Raw genomic sequence first — 17,856 nt, 5'->3', positions numbered from 1 at the left:
CATGGACTTTGGTGCACGGAGTTGCATGTGTCGTCAGTCATACTTGAAAACGTCGTATGTTAACATGCCGGAGTTGGCCCCAGCCGTGGCGCAACTGGCTGGGGCACCTGCACCACACGCCGGCGACCCGGGTTCGATTCCCGCCCCGAGGTCCTTTCCGGATCCCACCCCGACTCTCTCACCCATTCGCTTCCTGTCTCTCTCTACTGTCCGGTCATAATTAAAGGCACAAAAGCCCAAAAAATATACTTTAAAAAAAAAAAAAACATGCCGGAGTTAATCTGCACGCTTTTGACCCCGGCAGACCATGCCAAAACGGAAACTTTCTCAAACCCAAGGTCGCTTTATATAGCAGGGAAAATACAGTGCACCAAGAAAAGACAAGAAAATAAAGGACAACAATACAACAATGAAAATACATCAAACAAACAAAACAAAAATACTTTTATTCATATTTTTATCATATGGGGTGCCAGCTTCACGGAGGATAAGGATGTGTTTGTTGTGTAGAGAATGTTGTTGAACATGACTCTGTTTACCCTTTAAGGATCAAAGCCCACACTCACATTAAGTCCAGATAACCAGCCCTTCATAGGAGACTCAGTCACTCTGAGATGTGAGTTGGGTGTTTCCTCTGGTTTGCTGTTCTACTGGTACAGAGACACACAGACCTCTGATCCTGTAGCCCAGACTGACGGAGACTCCTTCAACATCAGCTCTGTTAAAGTCTCTGATGGAGGACAGTACTGGTGCAGAGCTGGAGACCCATTCTTCTACATTCAATATAGTGATGCGGCTGAGATAACAGTTACAGGTTAGTTGGTTCCATTGCAAGTGTGTATCCTTCTCTTTGAGGTTCATTGTCTACCTATCAGACAAAAGGTAGCTAAATCATTCAGAATTGTATTCTTCTTTGACAGAAAGACCAAAAGCTATCATTACAAAATCAAACTGGACAACGTTCTTCAGTGGAGAGAAGTTCTCTCTCAAATGTGATATTAAGAGCGGGGAGATCAGTGATTGGATGTACAGATGGATCACTGATGTGATGGTCATGAGGTTCTCAAGTCCTAAAGGCTATACACTTGAATATGAAATCAAACCATTTCAAAGTGGTAGATATGCCTGTGAAGGACGAAGGAAACTTGGAGGAAGAGAATCAGAAAAAAGTGATTCTGTTCATATTACAATTTCCCCAGGTTAGTATGTGTTTATTTTCATTTTCATCTACTTTACATGTGCTTCACACATAACTTTACATTGAAAATGAAATGTCTCTATCTCTGTGGATACACATCTCATCATGTAGGCCTATCTGTGGATACATTTTTACTCAGATCATATTGCTATTAGCGTACGCCCTCTGTGTCCTCCGGCTCGTGCCCCGGAAATCGTTCAAAGCTTGCGGTCATGAAGAATGTCTCGTTTGTCTTATTTTGATTGAGATGAGGAGAGAGGACCCCTCCAGCACCGTCAACTCATTTGTGGAGAAATTAATATGATATTGATATAATGATTTTTGGTGTTTTCATGAGCTGTAAGCTGCAATGACCAAGATCAAAACAACAAATGCTTGACACACACACATGGGTGTGTGTGTGTGTGTGTGTGTGTAGCCTGCATGCAATTGTTATATTGTATGATTAATTGAATGGACATTATTGTTTATTTGCTATTCTCCTTTATTTCCATTGTTTATTTTCATTAGGTTATTGCTTGAATTGACTCCCTAATGTTGTCTGACCAACCTTTTTAAATTGTTCACTGTTAAATCAATTATTGTATTGTCGTTTTGAACAAAATCGTCTGCCAAATCCCATAACCATATCCATATACATATACATACAGACGGCATCTCGTCATAATCGTGGTTACCGCCCCCAGTTACCGTGTTAATCATGGCTGAAACACCCCCCGTGGGGGAAAACATTTGTGTTCTGCTAGCGAGTTAGCCCATTGACTTTCATGTGTGATGTTAGCATGTTTTCCCCCACAGAGGGGGCGGCAACCTTCTAACCGTCTGTATCTATACAGATGCTAAATTATAGATCATCTGAAGCCTGTGCTTGTGTAACTGTTGTGGTGCAATTTTCTGTTCTTCTCAAGCAGGGAAGGCCCATGCAGTTCTGAGTTCCGTCTCACATATCTGGCTGACTGAAGGAGACTCAGTGACGCTGACTTGTGATATCAGAGGCTCTACTGAGGGCTGGAGATTCCACTGGTACAAGACTGCCCCCTACAGGCCTGGGTTCCCTCAAGTGGTTCATGAGAGCAGTGGATATTATATAGAGCCTGTAGATGGAGGAGGTGGGGACTCCTCTTACACTCTCAGCCCTGCTGGTCTTAGACACACAGGGGTTTACGTTTGCAGAGCAGAGAGGGGAGAGCCAGCCTATCACACAGAGTTCAGCAATGCTTGGCCTGTCTTGGTCAGAGGTGAGTCTGTGTTCAGTTGTTATCTAAACAGTTGTGTGTGAAGTAGTGTGTTTCCCCATAGTATTTTATTGTCATCCTTCGTACTGCCTTCTCAGGTGTGTCTCCTCCTGCATCTGTGATCATCCACTCCAACTGGTCCCAGATCTTCACATCTGAGCCTCTCTCCCTGAGCTGTGGGGTTCAGGGCATCTCCACTGGATGGAGACTGAGGTGGTTCACAGACAGCGGAGAGAAATCAAAGTGTTCCACTGACTGGAGATCAGAAACAGGATCCAGCTGCAGCATCAGTTCAGCATCTTCATCAGACAGTGGAGTATACTGGTGTCAGTCTGAGTCTGGAGAGCAGAGTCATCTTGTCAACATCACTGTGTACCGTGAGTGTAATCAGACACGATTTGTTGTCTCTCAACATTTGTACACTGTTAATTCAAACAGTAAAACTAACTCAATATAATGATTTAGCACAACTTAATAACTGAATGTGTTAGTGTGCATTTGACAGCACTGGCTGTACTGAAATACTGATGGAATGTTGCTTATTGGATGATGAGTTGCGTCTTTATACTGAACTTTGACATATCCTGGTTTGTGTTGGTGAATGTTGGTAAATGGAGAATGGTCAGGGCAATAACACTTGCCAATGCTGCTACCACTACTGCTGCATCAACGTCAGATGCATGTGTGTGTGTGTATGTATGTGTGTACATGTGTACGTGTGAGTGAGTATTTGTACTAGATGTTTGGTACCATTCAGGGCATTTGGTTCCAGTCATTCGTCTGATAGCGCTACTGTAGCTCGACCAATATTCGACCAAGGGGAAAAAAGCTTCTGGGGTGTTTTGGCTCGAGGTCATGATGCAAAGGACCCTGGGTGAAATTACTCCGAACCATCCCTTTAAGCCACCTTAAATATAAAAACTTGTATTATCAGTACTCAATTCATATATTTGTTTTGGCTCAAATTAATGAAAAAATGTTTTGTATATTGTGTTTTGTATTGCTTTGTATGTTGTGTAATACATATTTACATTGCTTTGGAGAATTTAATTAGATGTCTTATGGTATACTTTTTATAGATGGAGATGTGATCCTGAAGAGTCCAGCCCATCCTGTGACTGAGGGAGATCCCCTGACTCTGCGCTGTAGATATCGCTACCAGCCATCAAACATCAGCGCTGACTTCTATAAAGATGGGACACTCCTGCAGACCTCCACCACAGGAGAGATGACCATCCCTGCAGTCTCAAAGTCACATGGAGGCCTCTATAAGTGCAGCAACCCAGAGAGAGGAGAGTCACCAAAGAGCTGGATCACAGTCAGAGGTAGATGTGATTAGATTTGGCTCTATTTACCTCCCTGGGTGAGACCATTTGCTCCCATTTGCTGACAGTTGGAAGTTAAGCAGGTAAACAAACTTTTAGCTAATTAATTGTCAACTGAAGAGTCTTTTGGGTACTGTCATAATTTTTTATTTTTCGGCTGTTCGTCAGAAAGTTCACCCACCGAAATGTTCTGCTCCCTGCTATCTCAATTCTGTGATCAAGTTGTACACCCCCAACTGCCCACTGTGGTCTTTTGATGAGCGTCTGTTGTGTCGACCAGTCATAAACGCTAGTTCAAATTCCAGACTCTTCCTCAGTGGTTCCTTGTTGGTGTAATTCGTTCCCCAGTGCTCTCCGTTCCTGTTTGGTATCTGAACTGCACATGTTTTCTCTCTCTCTCTCTCTCTTTATCTCTCTCTCTCTCTCTCTATTGGCATGGCCATTCAAATGTGAATGCCCCTCCTCTCTCTCTCTCTCTCTCTCTCTCTCTCTCTCTCTCTCTCTCTCTCTCTCATACATACACACACACACACACACACACACACACACACACACACACACACATACACACACACACACACACACACACACACACACACACACACACACACAAATTGGATAAGAGATGCTGGTGTAATTCACTTGTCTTATCATTTTCAGCCCCATATGCTGTATCATCTCTGCTGGTAACTGTGGATAAAATCGTTAGACTGGTGATCATCTTTGTCATTACCATCATCATCATGATGCTGCTTCTGCTGTATTGCTTCCGAAAACAAAGAGGTACTGTAGGCACTCTTACTGTAAAAAGAAGTAAAATCTAGGAAAATTACGATGGCAAAACAGTAAATCTGTGATCAAATGTTGATCTCTGGTTTCATGTCTCTCAGCAGCTAAGGACACACAAACAGCACAACCGTAAGTGTACATTTTGTTTAACGTGTCACTGTCCACTGCTGAGGCCACTAACAATCAGCCAGATTTAAGGAATTTATAAATCATTCATACCATGCATTCAGTGCACACTGTGGTAGTGGTCAGGGAGCTGTGTTAGCATGCATTTGCCTGGAAAGCTGTGGGTTCAATTCCTGGCCATCTAGCCTGACGAGCCAGACCCACATCAAGATGGAGGGTCTGGGAACTCACCATAGACAGGGCTTAGGCGGAGGGGTGGGATGAATGGTTGTCTTTCAAATTCCCTCTCCACGCAATAGGATAGCGCTACAACCAATCATTTTCTTGTTTTCAAGTATCAGGATGGGGAATTCAGACTTAACGGACGCAACTTATGGTCACAGGTCAGTCGTCATTACCCACCCACCGACTCTATACACAATGTGATTGACCCAATAGAAGTTTAATTTGTCCAGCTCGCTAGCCAATGGAGAGTTGCTATTACATTTGCTGCCGCTAGGGTGCGTCTAGATTTCTAGGCTAGGGCATCACCACTGTGCTCTTGAGCAAGGCACTCTGGGGGCAATGTAACCCCTTGTAATGTGATTGACATATATAAGTAGCTTCGGATAAAATGTGAACTAAATGGAAATGCATTCATAATCTGTCATGGCAGATCTCTGTCACCCTCTAGTGGTACTGATCATGAGAGTCCCAATGAAGAATCAAGCCAGGACCAGCCTGCTGGAAGTGATGGGGCCCAGTCAGAGTATGTGCCACTGCAAAGAGGTCAGGCAGCTGATGTACCTCTACAAATAGATATACTGTACTCACATTATTCCCAATAGAATTGTGATATATATATATATAAATATATATATATATATATTTATTTATTTTTTGTCTTTGTAGGTATCACTGATGTCTATGACACCATAAAAGGAGAATACACACCCCTGCAACAAGGTAAGTTTGTCATTCTTGTGAAAGGTTTTAGGTTATATATATATATATATATATATATATATATATATATATATATTATAAATATATTATAATATATATATATATATATATATATATATATATAGGCTATATATAGATAGATAATATAAAGACTATTTTTTTATAACAATAACACAGCAAGAACAAATATTTGTGTAATATTCAACATAATTGTTACAGGGACTACAAGCGTATATGAAAGTTTGAAAATGGCACATGGGCAGGGGAATGGTAAGATAACGTATTACTAACGATATTGTATGTACATCACATAATGACAATGTCATTTGCCATGAAATTAAACTCTCAAAGCCCAGGTATTCAAAAGGTGGGCTAGAACCAACTGATATAGAACATATGCTCATTAACCTTATCTCATAACCAGGTAGTATTACATCTAATCTTTTTTTAAGAACAGAAAAAATAGAAAAAGAAAAAAGCAATAACAATTTTGTAATCAAACCATTTCTTTCCCATGTAGGTAATGGAGAAGAATATGATGACGTGGCCTCTTTAAATCTTGGAACAGAAGAACAAGTGGATTAGGTGGCCTCTTTAAATCCTGGAGCCGAAGTGTATAGCTCTTCAAGCTGATTTTGGTCGACTGTGTGTGTCATCCAAATACCAAACACATTTTGTCGGTGGACATATGCCTGGAATGTAAATACTGATTTTATGAATCCCATAGATACTGAGGTTTGTTATGAGGTTCTAATGTGTGTGACACACAATGTACCATGTGTTAATACCATTGTGCACAAACTTGCTTAAACTTGCCGTTTTTTAAGGTAATTTTTCTAATTTAAATCATGCAGGTGACGTGTTACACACAGATATGGGTCACATCAGTGCACAGATGAGAGTCCTGAATTGATCCCAAACTGTCATCTAAACCCCTGCGAAATTCTATAAATTCTATAAAGCATTTCTATTTACCAGACCATTTTATGCTTGATTCTGCCCTGCAACATTAGCCTGGCTATTACCAGTTTTAGTATTGTACGTTTTGTAAGTGTAAGCTTTGTAAGTTGGTCTCAAGGGGCCATGTCAACTCATCCCATAACAATTAATTTGAAGTGATCGCAAGCGCACACATGCACACACTCGTTTACATACAAGTTGCAATAGGGGATGTAGTAGATGGAAAAAAAATGCCAAGGGTGATTTGTGTTTGTGGAGAGAATGTGCAGGACTGAGCAGTGGTCATATTTCATATTTCCGCATATTTTGCGGTACATCTAGTTTTTTTTTCCATTTATTTCTCCTTTTTGTATCAGCTAGATTGTGTGTATCATATATTAAACATTGTATGTTCATTTATTTTCAAAGTTCTCATTTTCAGAAGCATTTTTACAGAGAGGCCCATAGGATGTGGCCAAAAATAAACACACAATACAAAGGTCAATTTTATTTAGCTTGACAAAACTAGCAAGTACTGCACATTGGTTAAAGGAAGTCACCTTAGTCACCACTAAGGAAGTTTGTCACTCTACTGACACCTATTTCTATACCTATACACCTACTGCAGGAACTAAAATGCTAGGCCACTTGAAACTAGCTTTTAGTTAATTAACTCAGTTTAAGTTTTACATATGGAAACATGCTCAGCACTTCAAGCCCATGTACAAATCTGGTAGTATTGAGATATACAGTATAGTGTAACATATAGGCTAGTGGAATGTGAATTTTGCCAACCATTTTTCATGTTCCTTATCTGCCCTGTGACTGACTACATACTTCTACTACAATACTACAGCATTAGTAATTGCCTGATAGGAAAATAAACCTTGTTTCTGTAGATCACATGACTGGACATATAGCCACAGACACTAGTGTGTGAAATGAAGGCTGAGCAGTCTGCGGTAGTTTGAAGTCACAGGGTAATAACAGCGCTACAGAACAAAGCCAAAGGCATCATTGGACATTGGACGTCATTGCATGATTGAGCGCAAGGAGAAAACATGTGCACAGAGACATAGCTATGCATAGTGCAACCACACTTGTGGTGGTAAGGCAAAAACTCAAACCGCAAGATGTTTTGTCTCCGAATGAACAACTCTACACAAACACACACACACAACACACACACACACACACACACACACACACACACACACACACACACACACACACACACACACACACACACACACACACACACACACAGACACAAGACAACAAAATGCAGCGTGTGACCCACACAAAGAAGAACCATGTACACACATAACACCTCTATTAATAGTTTAACCACATGTATGCTGACCAGGTAGACAAAAACCCGGACACCAGAAAAATGCACACAGAGGACAGCATGGGACCCCATCAAGTGCTCCTTCTGCTTAGTAAGTACATACATACTAGTTATACTGTGTGTGTGTGCGTGTGTGTGTGTGTGTGTGTGTGTGTGTGTGAGTGAAAATATATACTTATTATACTACTATTGCTTGGTCGAACTTCCTATTGAAGTACAGTTTTTTGGCAGTATCACACTTGCATATTAATTTGCCAATCTTGCGACCAAGGCGCAGCAAGATTTTGTAGTTCTCTGACAAGGTCAATCGTAAAAGATAATCGTGAAAGACAAAAAATCGTGTAGTCTGTACAGGCCATATGTAAAAAGGCATTTTATTAGGCTTTTTTTATTAGGCCTTGTAAGTGAAGGGTTGCTGATTTAATCCCTGACCAGTAGGAAAAATGTGTGTGGGTGAAGTGGTTGAATACAACATAAGACGTAAGCCCCAACAGGTCAGCAATTTGATTTTAGAACAGCTAAGGGCTGCTATGATGCTAGCAGAGTAATTTCTCAGGTGTTTACGAAGTGTTTTAAAATACGTAGCTTTGAGACGTCGTTCAGACGATTATAATGAAACATAACTATTGACACACCATCACTACAAAACTCTTTATCTCTGTCTGTCTGTCTCTCTCTCTCTCTCTCTCTCTCTCTCTCTCTCTCTCTCTCAGTGCTGACTTCATATGTCAACTCAAAAGAGACAAAAGGTGAGAACAGACCAAGCTGTAAGTGTGTTTGTCTTTGTCTTAAAACCCTCTAAAATGCAAGTTACTGTATTTGTCTATGTGTCAAAGAGCCTAAACTAGCTAGCAGTGAAATTAAGCGTAAATTAAAACATAATTGTCTTGTTAATTAAAGTTTTAACTGTACTTGTTTACTCAGTTCCAAAGAAAATACACATCCATATGTAGGCTATATTTTCTCAAAATTGCTCAAAAAAAAAAAAAAAATGCACCCTTTTCTTAAAACTGTAAAAACAAACCCCAAATTTACATTCCAAAACTACATTCACAAAACCTCTGACACAAAACTGAATAACCACCACATTTGTTGTGCTGAAACATTTTTTATATAATAATGAATTTTACTGTGCAAAAAGCCTTAACACAATGAGGAGACTGGAAATAGGCCCTGCAGTGGATATTAAGTGTAAACATGTCGTGGAACTCTAATTTCAGCATTGCCATTAAGAACTTGCGGGTTCTCTCAAAGGCTAAAATAATACTTTTTCATTCAACCACAGACTAAGTTATTCTACGCAAAGAACTTCACTCTGTTGTAACGACATGCATAAGTTATCCAAATAAATGTATGATTTCCACATGGTATAAGTAAAACTGTTGACTTGGATAGCATGGAAAATTGTTGAATAATGCAGATGTTGTCTTTTGCTTTCTTGATGCAACAACAGCTCCCCCTAAAGCTTACGTGGTGGTGGTGTCTCCTCAGAGGCCATTTTACTCTGGAGAGTTAGTTACTCTTTGGTGTGATATAGTAGAGGACACAGCATGGGATCTGTATTACTGGTACAGAGATGAAAGCCAAGTTCCCAGGATCAGTGAGACCATCACCATCAGACTCCCAGATGAGGCAGGTCAATACCAATGCTCTGGATGGAGGAAGGATAACCGGACATCCAACAAAAGTAGTCCTACTGACATAAAGCATCAACGTGAGTCAACATTTATTCACATTTATTCATTTAGTGGATGCTTTCATCCAAAGCGACTTACATGCCAAGTGCCATTGTCCCCAGAGCAACTCCGGGTTAAAGGTATGCTAGTTTCAGGTATTTTTGGCGACTAGAGCTCCTCTTAAGTTTGCGATATAATAATTTATTTTATTACCGTCATGGCTTGTTCCCCCTGTGCACAATGAAAATGATTTGTGGAGGCAAAGGACCAACAACAGGCAAACATACTGTATATCTAAAGAGCTTTATCTACTGTTTCACAATTCTCTTGAGATGTATCCAGGTCGGCAATTCTTGAAGTGGAAAAAGACAATTCAATTATTTCCATTGTGCTGCTATTCACCATATTATCATTTGGGTTTTTCTTGACGCTCACAGCTTCCTCTAAAGCTACAGTGGTGGTGTTGTCTCCTAAGCCTCCTTTATATTCTGGAGAGAAAGTCACTCTGGAGTGTAAGATAGCCAAGAACATAGACTGGGGTCAGTATTACTGGCATAGAAACAACAGTCCAGTTCACAGAGAGTCTAAGGAGACCATCACCATCACCCTCCCACAAGAGGCGGGTCAGTACCAGTGTTCTGCTCAGAGGAGGGATCGTCCCCAGGCATCCTTTATGAGTAGTCCTACTAATATTACGTTCCATGGTGGGTCAATATTTGACATTCAACACAATTTCATTATTTTAAACTAAGAAGGCAATTCTTCAGTCTTATTTAATGGTTAATTAAAATAACCATTTTAATTGGTTTAATTGCCACAGCTCCCCCTACAGCTGGAGTGATGGTGGTGTCTCCTCAGCCACCTTTCTTCTCTGGAGAGAGAGTCACTCTAAGGTGTAACATAGTAGAGTACACAGACTGGGGTCAGTATTTCTGGTACAGAGACAACAGCCTACTTCCCAGTCAGACCAGTGAGACCATCACCATCACACTCCCACAAGAGGCGGGTCAGTACCAGTGCTTTGGACAGAGGAAGGATCGTCCTTGTGTATCATTTTTAAGTGAGCGTAGTCACATTGGGTGCAAAGGTGAGTGTCATTTTTTACTAAAAACGTATGTCTGTACAATGAATAATCTTTGCCACACTGTCGACATTGCATCTTTATAAACAAACAGAGGAAAAGCCAACTCCTACAATCAGTTCAGAAACAGACGCAACAGTGTTCACTGGAAACTCAGTTACCCTGAGATGTGACATGGGCAAGTCTACTGGATGGACATTCTACTGGTACAGAAACACACAGACCTCTGATCCTGTGGCCCAGACTGATGGAGACTCCTACAGCATCAGTCCTGTTAAAGTCTCTGATGGAGGACAGTGCTGGTGCAGAGCTGGGAGAGGAGACCCAGTCTTCTACACACAGTACAGCAATGAGGTGTGGGTGAAGGTCATAGGTGAGTTGTTATGGTAAAAGCATGTTTGCAATATGAAATATAAGGCCTCCAGTTTCCTAGAGGTGAATTTCCTTACAAGTACCATTCACAATTGTAATTACAGCACTATTTTATCTTCTGGATTAATAACATAATTACCAGAAACTGTCAGCAATACAGTGGATGCCTCTCATTTGTCTTTCACACATCCTCCCTTCCTTCCTCTGTCCTCGTCCTCACTGATCTACATAAAGAATGATGGGGCGGCAACAATGGGATAGTCTATCCAGTGTTAGTTATACAGTAGATCAGTGGGAACGAGCCTGGAGGACCGAGGATCAAGGAGGGATGTTGAGAGGCACCCATTGAATTTGAATGACACTGACTGAGACTGACAAACTGCAACACTGAAATGTAATATAGCTATTTACTATGTGAGTGCTGTCTTTTGCAGAGAGTCCAAAGGCTGTTTTAACCCTTATGTCCAACTGGTCAACCATCTTCAGTGGAGAAACATTGCAGCTCCAATGTAACATACAGGAAGAACAACAACAACAACACAAAGACTGGCAGTACAGCTGGTATAAAAATGGAGATGATCTAAACTGTATGAGCTCCAAGCCAGATTACACAGTCGTACGTGCCAACAAGTCCCACAGTGGGGACTACTACTGTAGAGGAATACGCAGAGGAGATTTACAGTCATCGGATACCAGCGAGGTGGTCAGAATAACGGTTTTAGGTGAGGAAATGCATTGGGAAATTATATATACATGTTGACTTGTGTTATACTTCTACCAGGTCTACATTCTTAACTTCCTTACCATCCATACCTTGCTTACTTTCCTACATTCGGTGTCCTACATCCTTAGCCTCACCACAATGATATTGACAGCAAGACTATAGATACAGACAAGTGATATTAACACTAGAGTCATTTTTCAATAGGCAAGTTCGTGATGGCGCAGCATCGAGCAGCGCTGCGCCGAACTGCGCATCACAAGATGGTTACGTGGTTAAGAATCTCTACACGATGGTCTAGATGGGCGTGTTTATGACTCTGCAGTCCGTATCACATGGCCTTAACTTATCATGGGAGCAAAGTGGCTGCTGCGCAGCAGCGCAGTTGCTCTCCAGGTACTGCGGAGCCTAGACCGGCCTAGGCCCTGCCTTCATGACGTCGGGACTTTGCCCTAATTGGTTTTTACATCCCTGACGTATGTGCTGGCGTTTAGATGCCTCTTCATATCCTCAAGGGCCTGTTTCGTCACGTGGTCATGTATAGACTACGGGAAGTAGAAAGTGTCCATCTTCATAGCAGCGTTTGTATCCCCGCCCCTGCTGTTACTGGCAGATCTCGCTGCTGCAAGAGGTCAGTTGGGGTTGAACTTGAACGCGCCTAGCCTACTGTCATGTTTGAAGCATGTGTCATCACACATCTTCCTCTGAACAAGAAGACCCATGACACTCACACATGCTATTTCACAAACCTGCTGCCTTTTGCTTCAATATGCAGAAAAAACAAAGCCAGTTCTTCAAGGACCTCCACAGACCTGGCTGACTGAAGGAGACTCAGTGACACTGAGCTGTGAGGTTAGAGGCTCCACTACAGGCTGGAGATTCCACTGGTACAAGACTGCCCCCTATAGGTCTGGGTTGTCTCAAGTAGCTGGAAGTGAGGGGTATTATATAGAACTCCTCTCAGACAGCATAAAAGGAGCTGGAGGCTCCTACACTCTCAGCCCTAGTGCTCTTAGAGACACAGGGGTTTATGTGTGCAGAGCAGAGAGAGGAGAGCCAGCCCATCACACAGAGTTCAGCCAACCTCAGCCTCTCTGGGTCACAGGTAAGCTATACTCCTTTCAGCTGGATAGTGTGTTTTGAAATCAACTCTGTCCAAACAAAGAGCCTTGAAAGTGTCTCATATGCCTTTTCCCCCTCTCTGTCTTAGGTTTGTCTCCTTCATCCTCCTTGGTAGTCAGTCCCAACAGAAATCAACATTTTACATCTGAGTCTCTGTCCCTGAGCTGTGAGGGGAGTGGGAACTCTACTGGATGGACATTGAGAGGTTTCTCAACAAGAATAGCCCACACCAAATGTCCGCCTTGTTGGACAGAAGTGAGCGTTTACTGGTGCCAGTCTGATTCTGGAGAGCAGAGTAGTCCGGTCAACATCACAGTGTATGGTGAGTAAACATTCAGAGCATAATCTGCACAAACTGCGCCACACAGAATAATTCCAGAATAATTCCAAAATAATCCCAAAATCATTCCCTCTTTTCAAGTTAAAGATATACACGTCTATGGGCCGCTTCCTCAGTTCAGTATTGCAGCTGGGATGAAATGTAGCCTGACCTTTTACCAGTGCTGCATGGAACTGATGTGCTACATACACAGTTTGTGCTCTATTTAGGCGGTGATGTCATCCTGGAGAGTCCTGCCCATCCTGTGACCGATGGAGATCCTCTGACTCTGCGCTGTAGATATCGCAATCAGTCATCAAACATCAGTGCTGACTTCTATAAAGATGGGACACTCCTGCAGACCTCCACCACAGGAGAGATGACCATCCCTGCAGTCTCAAAGTCACATGAAGGCCTCTTTCAGTGCAGCAACCCAGAGAAAGGAGAGTCACCAGTGAGCTGGATCACTGTAAAGGGTAAAATAAAATGATGATAGATGTCAATGTAACTTACCTTATCTCGATGCTAATGTCATTAACTTGCAAGATCATTTTCAGCCCCATATTCAGGATCCTCTCTGCTGGTAACTGTGGGTACAATTGTTAGGCTGGTGATCATATTTGCCCTCATCATTATGCTGCTTCTGCTGTATCTCTTCAAAAAGCTGAAAGGTAGGAACTCTTCAGACATCCAGCTGCTGCAGTAAAAGTGATCCAGGCTCAAATATTGATATTAAAGAAAAGCAAGATGGTATAGCCTACAGCAAAATCCTGATGGGATGTTGATTTTTCATGTCTCTCTGCAGGTCTGAGTACACGGACAACACAGACGTAAGTATGCATCCCCATTATGCTTGCATTGTCCACTACTGTGCAAAGAGTACGGGATAAACCAATCCATTTTAGCTGGGTGAGTTATCTTTTTTTTTTTTGTATTTTACTTGCATCCATATCATTACAGATCTCTACCTCCTTCTAGTGGTCAACAGAAGGGAAGTACAAAACAAGGGTCCAATCAGAACGAGAGTGAGGCTGCAGGAAGTGATGGGGCTCAGGCAGAATATATACCTATGCAAAGAGGTCTTCACTCTTCACTCGCGTCTTCACTTCTTATGATAGAATTGTTGTACATCTCCAATAACTATTATTTTCTCTTTACTAGATACTGATGTCTATGACACCATAAATGCAGAATACATACCTCTACAACAAAGTAGGGCTACATGTATTATTATTGTGAACATTTTCAGATTATTTCATAATAATTAATGCTAAATCATCCTCATCACAACAATTATTTATCATAACTCTACTTTACAGGAACAACAGACATATATGAAACCATACAAATATCACACAGATGGGGAGATGGTAAGATACAATGTGCTAATTACAGTTTCACATTATATCACTACCCTGGAAATCCAGAGTCCTTGTGAGAGCACAATTTGAATTGTGTCCACAAGATACTCTGGCAACGAGCAATGATGCACGTTACGTTTACCCCAACCATCTGGGGTAACCAATCAAATCGGCATATCTGATATAGGCGGGCCAGGGGCGAGCTACACTGATGACGACAGCGCTACAACTTTCGAAATCAGTGAAGATCGGCCTACCAGCTGACTTTTTTTTCTCATTACCATTATTCCATAATCCTGTAGGCATAGCATAATGATATGAACAAATCTTAATCTTCACATTTTACCATAAACTTGCATTGCGCAGGGAACTTTTGCAAATTCTGTTTGTTAGGCACATAATGACTAGCCTGACGTTGTATATAATAACAAGAAGTAATCAATATTTTGTAATCTAACACAACATTCCCCTTCAATGTCCAGGTAATGGAGAAGAATATGAGGAAATGGCTTCTGTACATCCAGGAGCAGAAGATATACCTCTCCAGGCTGATCCCAAACAAATGTAGGAGCTGAATATGTTTAAATGCTTATGTACATTATGAAACGCAAAAAAATATGAGTTTTGAATGTTGTGTAAATACTTTTTTTAAAATTATTGTTAACTTTGTTTTGATCTGCTAATGTAGGTGTTTGGATGTACATTATATCAGCTTGACTGGCAGTTTACCATGCAGGTGGGGATTTGCCCTTCTTCTGTTTGAGTGTAGGCTTTTTAACTGTGACTATTTAACAATGACAATGTATGGCACTCTCCATTTAATTCTGATATTGTAGTATCAACAACATTTTGTGTGTTAAATTGATGTTAAATTGAATAAAAATCGATCGGTACAACAAGGAAGTAGACGACAGCAGTTTGTCAGGAAGGCATTTTAATGATCCTTTTATCGCGTCATTTCAATTTAGAGATGGATAATCCTTGATGTTTTATTATCCTCTATCTACCTTAAACAAAACTACTTTTCAATACCCATCATCTTCTTTATCACCAACAACCAATCAGAATGTAGACAGTCTCCGCTTGCGTGGATCAAAAACAGTATAGTTACCACCTCTGCGTAGATCCTTTATCTGTATGTTTGTGTGTCCATCTGTTTCATATTATGTGCAGCATGGGCATCCAGACTGATTACTTTTGAACGGCTGGAGCAGCGTTGACATTTTTTATTTGCTGTGTTTTTTATTTTCTGTGTTTCTTTTTGGCCTGGTTCGCTTGTGTGTTGTCTCTCGAGGTCATCCTTATCCCTGGGCCCTACGTTCCCTGGGTCCTATGTCCCCCGTTTCCCCCCAAAAGGGTCCTATGTCGCACTAAATACATATTTATTTGGGAAAAGCGGTCCAAAACAAAATGGGAACATAGGACCCGGGGAACATACAGTAGGACTCGGGGAACATAGGTACTGTAGGCTCCCTCTACAACAGCACCCCTTAGCTGTTCTAAAATCAGTGTAAACTACAGCCTCTTGGGATCTATTGCTTAATTAAAGTGTAAGTTTGGCGGAAATTGAAAATAAAGCTATTTTCTGAATGAAAATACATCAACTAAGCCGTGGAGGAAGTAATAATTTTCGCTCATCACGCAGTACAGAGCTAGCACGGGCAGGAGCTACAGCCCAAAATAGCAAACAGTGGGTTAGCATTGGGCTTACAGTCACACGCTTTCAAAATCGCATTTTTAAACCACTAACATTGCTCAAAACAGCGCCAAACCTCATCAGTAGCTTGCTCTAGGTGTCTACACATCAAACGAAGCACCAATCAGTCTGTAAACTTTGAAATAGTCAGTATACACGTAGAATCAATTCGAGACCGCAACCCCATCTGAAGCACAGAAATGTCACGCGAGATCTCACACGAGAGCTTGTGGACTTTCCTTCGTGAGGAGCTGGAAGGGGTAAGTTCATAACAGTCTTCTTTTATAAACGTTGGGTTCGTGAGCCAAGTTGTTGGTGCTTCGTTTTATGTGTAGACACCTAGAGCAAGCTTCTGACGAGGTTTGGCGCTGTTTTGAGCAATGTTAGTGGTTTAAAAATGCGATTTTGACTACCCGTAGCAATAGCTCCCGTGCTTCCGTGTGAATCTCGCGTGACATTTCTGTGCTTCAGATGGGGTTGCGGTCTCGAACTGATTCTACGTGTATACTGACTATTCCAAAGTTTACAGACTGATTGGTGCTTCGTTTTATGTGTAGACACCTAGAGCAAGCTGCTGACGAGGTTTGGCGCTGTTTTGAGCAATGTTAGTGGTTTAAAAATGCGAGTTTGAAAGCATGTGGCTGTAAGCCCAATGCTAACCCACTGTTTGCTATTTTGGGCTGTAGCTCCTGCCTGTGCTGCTCTGTACTGCATGATGAGCGAAAATTACTTCCTCCACGGCTTAGTTGATGTATTTTCATTCAGAAAATAGCTTTATTTTCAATTTCCGCCAAACTTACACTTTGAGGTAACCAAATTAACAGTCAGTGGCATGGTAACTCTTTGTGACTGCACACTATCAACATGACTCCTAACCTTGGTTGAAGGATTACAGAAGGTTTAGCCATGGCAATATTCTGGGCAGGTATATACTATCAACAGTTAAATGTTATTTTTTCACAGTAGAGTCCGCATTTTAACGCTTGGTCAGTTGAGGGCCTAGTTGCTATGTGTGGCTATTCACTCTGCATAATGAAAAAAAACGTTGTGTCCCTTTTATTTTTTGGTTGCATAGCTGTTTTACACTGTCATTTTTGGGGTTATGAATTGGTAGACAGCCCTGATAACTTAGCCTATCCTACAATGAGAGTGTTTCTTTTACTGTCGTGCTGGCCGTCAGAATTAATCCAAGTAGCACAAAGGAGTTCACTAAAATATTGTTGGGGACAATTTTGTCATCTCAAAATATTGATATAGGGACTAGAACCAAGCGCCCACACCCAAATCTTCACGCCTACGTATGATGCTGAAGCCATATACTGTGATGACTGCATCTGCCAGGTAAAACAGCAAATTGAATGCAGTGAGCACTGCCACAGCAGCTTTTCTATCCCAGGGACATTCTCCATGGCAGGAAGGAGGTTGAGTGGTCTCATCAGTATAACGACTATTAAATTGGCACACAGGCCAGATCACAAGTGCTATCAGATACATGACCACAGCCAGTATGGAATAGGGTGTTGTGAGGTATGCATACAATTTTCTAGATTGACGATTATTTGTCAAGACTGTAATTAAAGACAGAATAAAACAGAGGCTG

At 41.5% G+C, this 17,856-nt stretch overlaps 2 protein-coding genes across 2 annotated transcripts; both read left to right on the top strand.

The window, feature by feature from the left end:
* Positions 1 to 1,121: 1,121 nt before the first annotated feature.
* On the top strand, positions 1,122 to 6,203 carry LOC134059558 (high affinity immunoglobulin epsilon receptor subunit alpha-like). Its single transcript, XM_062516000.1, has 9 exons — positions 1,122 to 1,203; positions 2,110 to 2,436; positions 2,532 to 2,810; positions 3,513 to 3,758; positions 4,419 to 4,541; positions 4,649 to 4,676; positions 5,347 to 5,441; positions 5,565 to 5,618; positions 6,139 to 6,203. Exons 1-9 carry the CDS (start codon positions 1,122 to 1,124, stop codon positions 6,201 to 6,203), a joined length of 1,299 nt encoding a protein of 432 aa, XP_062371984.1.
* Positions 6,204 to 7,908: 1,705 nt separating this feature from the next.
* LOC134059557 (uncharacterized) lies at positions 7,909 to 15,509 on the top strand. The gene is made up of 13 exons (XM_062515999.1): positions 7,909 to 7,999; positions 9,362 to 9,544; positions 10,022 to 10,207; positions 10,405 to 10,671; positions 10,760 to 11,038; positions 11,472 to 11,759; positions 12,534 to 12,863; positions 12,969 to 13,202; positions 13,430 to 13,675; positions 13,757 to 13,870; positions 14,005 to 14,029; positions 14,160 to 14,278; positions 15,043 to 15,509. Exons 1-13 carry the CDS (start codon positions 7,909 to 7,911, stop codon positions 15,126 to 15,128), a joined length of 2,448 nt encoding a protein of 815 aa, XP_062371983.1. The 3' UTR covers positions 15,129 to 15,509.
* The last annotated feature ends 2,347 nt before the right edge of the window (positions 15,510 to 17,856 follow it).

Source organism: Sardina pilchardus, chromosome 16, assembly GCF_963854185.1.
Source record: "Sardina pilchardus chromosome 16, fSarPil1.1, whole genome shotgun sequence".
Lineage (NCBI taxonomy): Eukaryota > Metazoa > Chordata > Actinopteri > Clupeiformes > Clupeidae > Sardina > Sardina pilchardus.
This window is presented reverse-complemented; position numbering and strand designations above follow the sequence as displayed.

What these genes read in the sequence shown, in the direction of transcription:
- LOC134059558 (XM_062516000.1), top strand. Translation starts at nt 1,122, where the DNA reads ATGCCTGTGAAGGACGAAGGAAACTTGGAGGAAGAGAATCAGAAAAAA. An exon ending in ATTACAATTTCCCCAGGTTA is followed by an intron (nt 1,204 to 2,109) that starts GTATGTGTTTAT and finishes CTTCTCAAGCAG; the next exon opens with GGAAGGCCCATGCAGTTCTG. An exon ending in GTATGTGCCACTGCAAAGAG is followed by an intron (nt 5,442 to 5,564) that starts GTCAGGCAGCTG and finishes TTGTCTTTGTAG; the next exon opens with GTATCACTGATGTCTATGAC.
- LOC134059557 (XM_062515999.1), top strand. Translation starts at nt 7,909, where the DNA reads ATGTATGCTGACCAGGTAGACAAAAACCCGGACACCAGAAAAATGCAC. An exon ending in TCAAGTGCTCCTTCTGCTTA is followed by an intron (nt 8,000 to 9,361) that starts GTAAGTACATAC and finishes ATGCAACAACAG; the next exon opens with CTCCCCCTAAAGCTTACGTG. An exon ending in GGTCAGAATAACGGTTTTAG is followed by an intron (nt 11,760 to 12,533) that starts GTGAGGAAATGC and finishes TTCAATATGCAG; the next exon opens with AAAAAACAAAGCCAGTTCTT.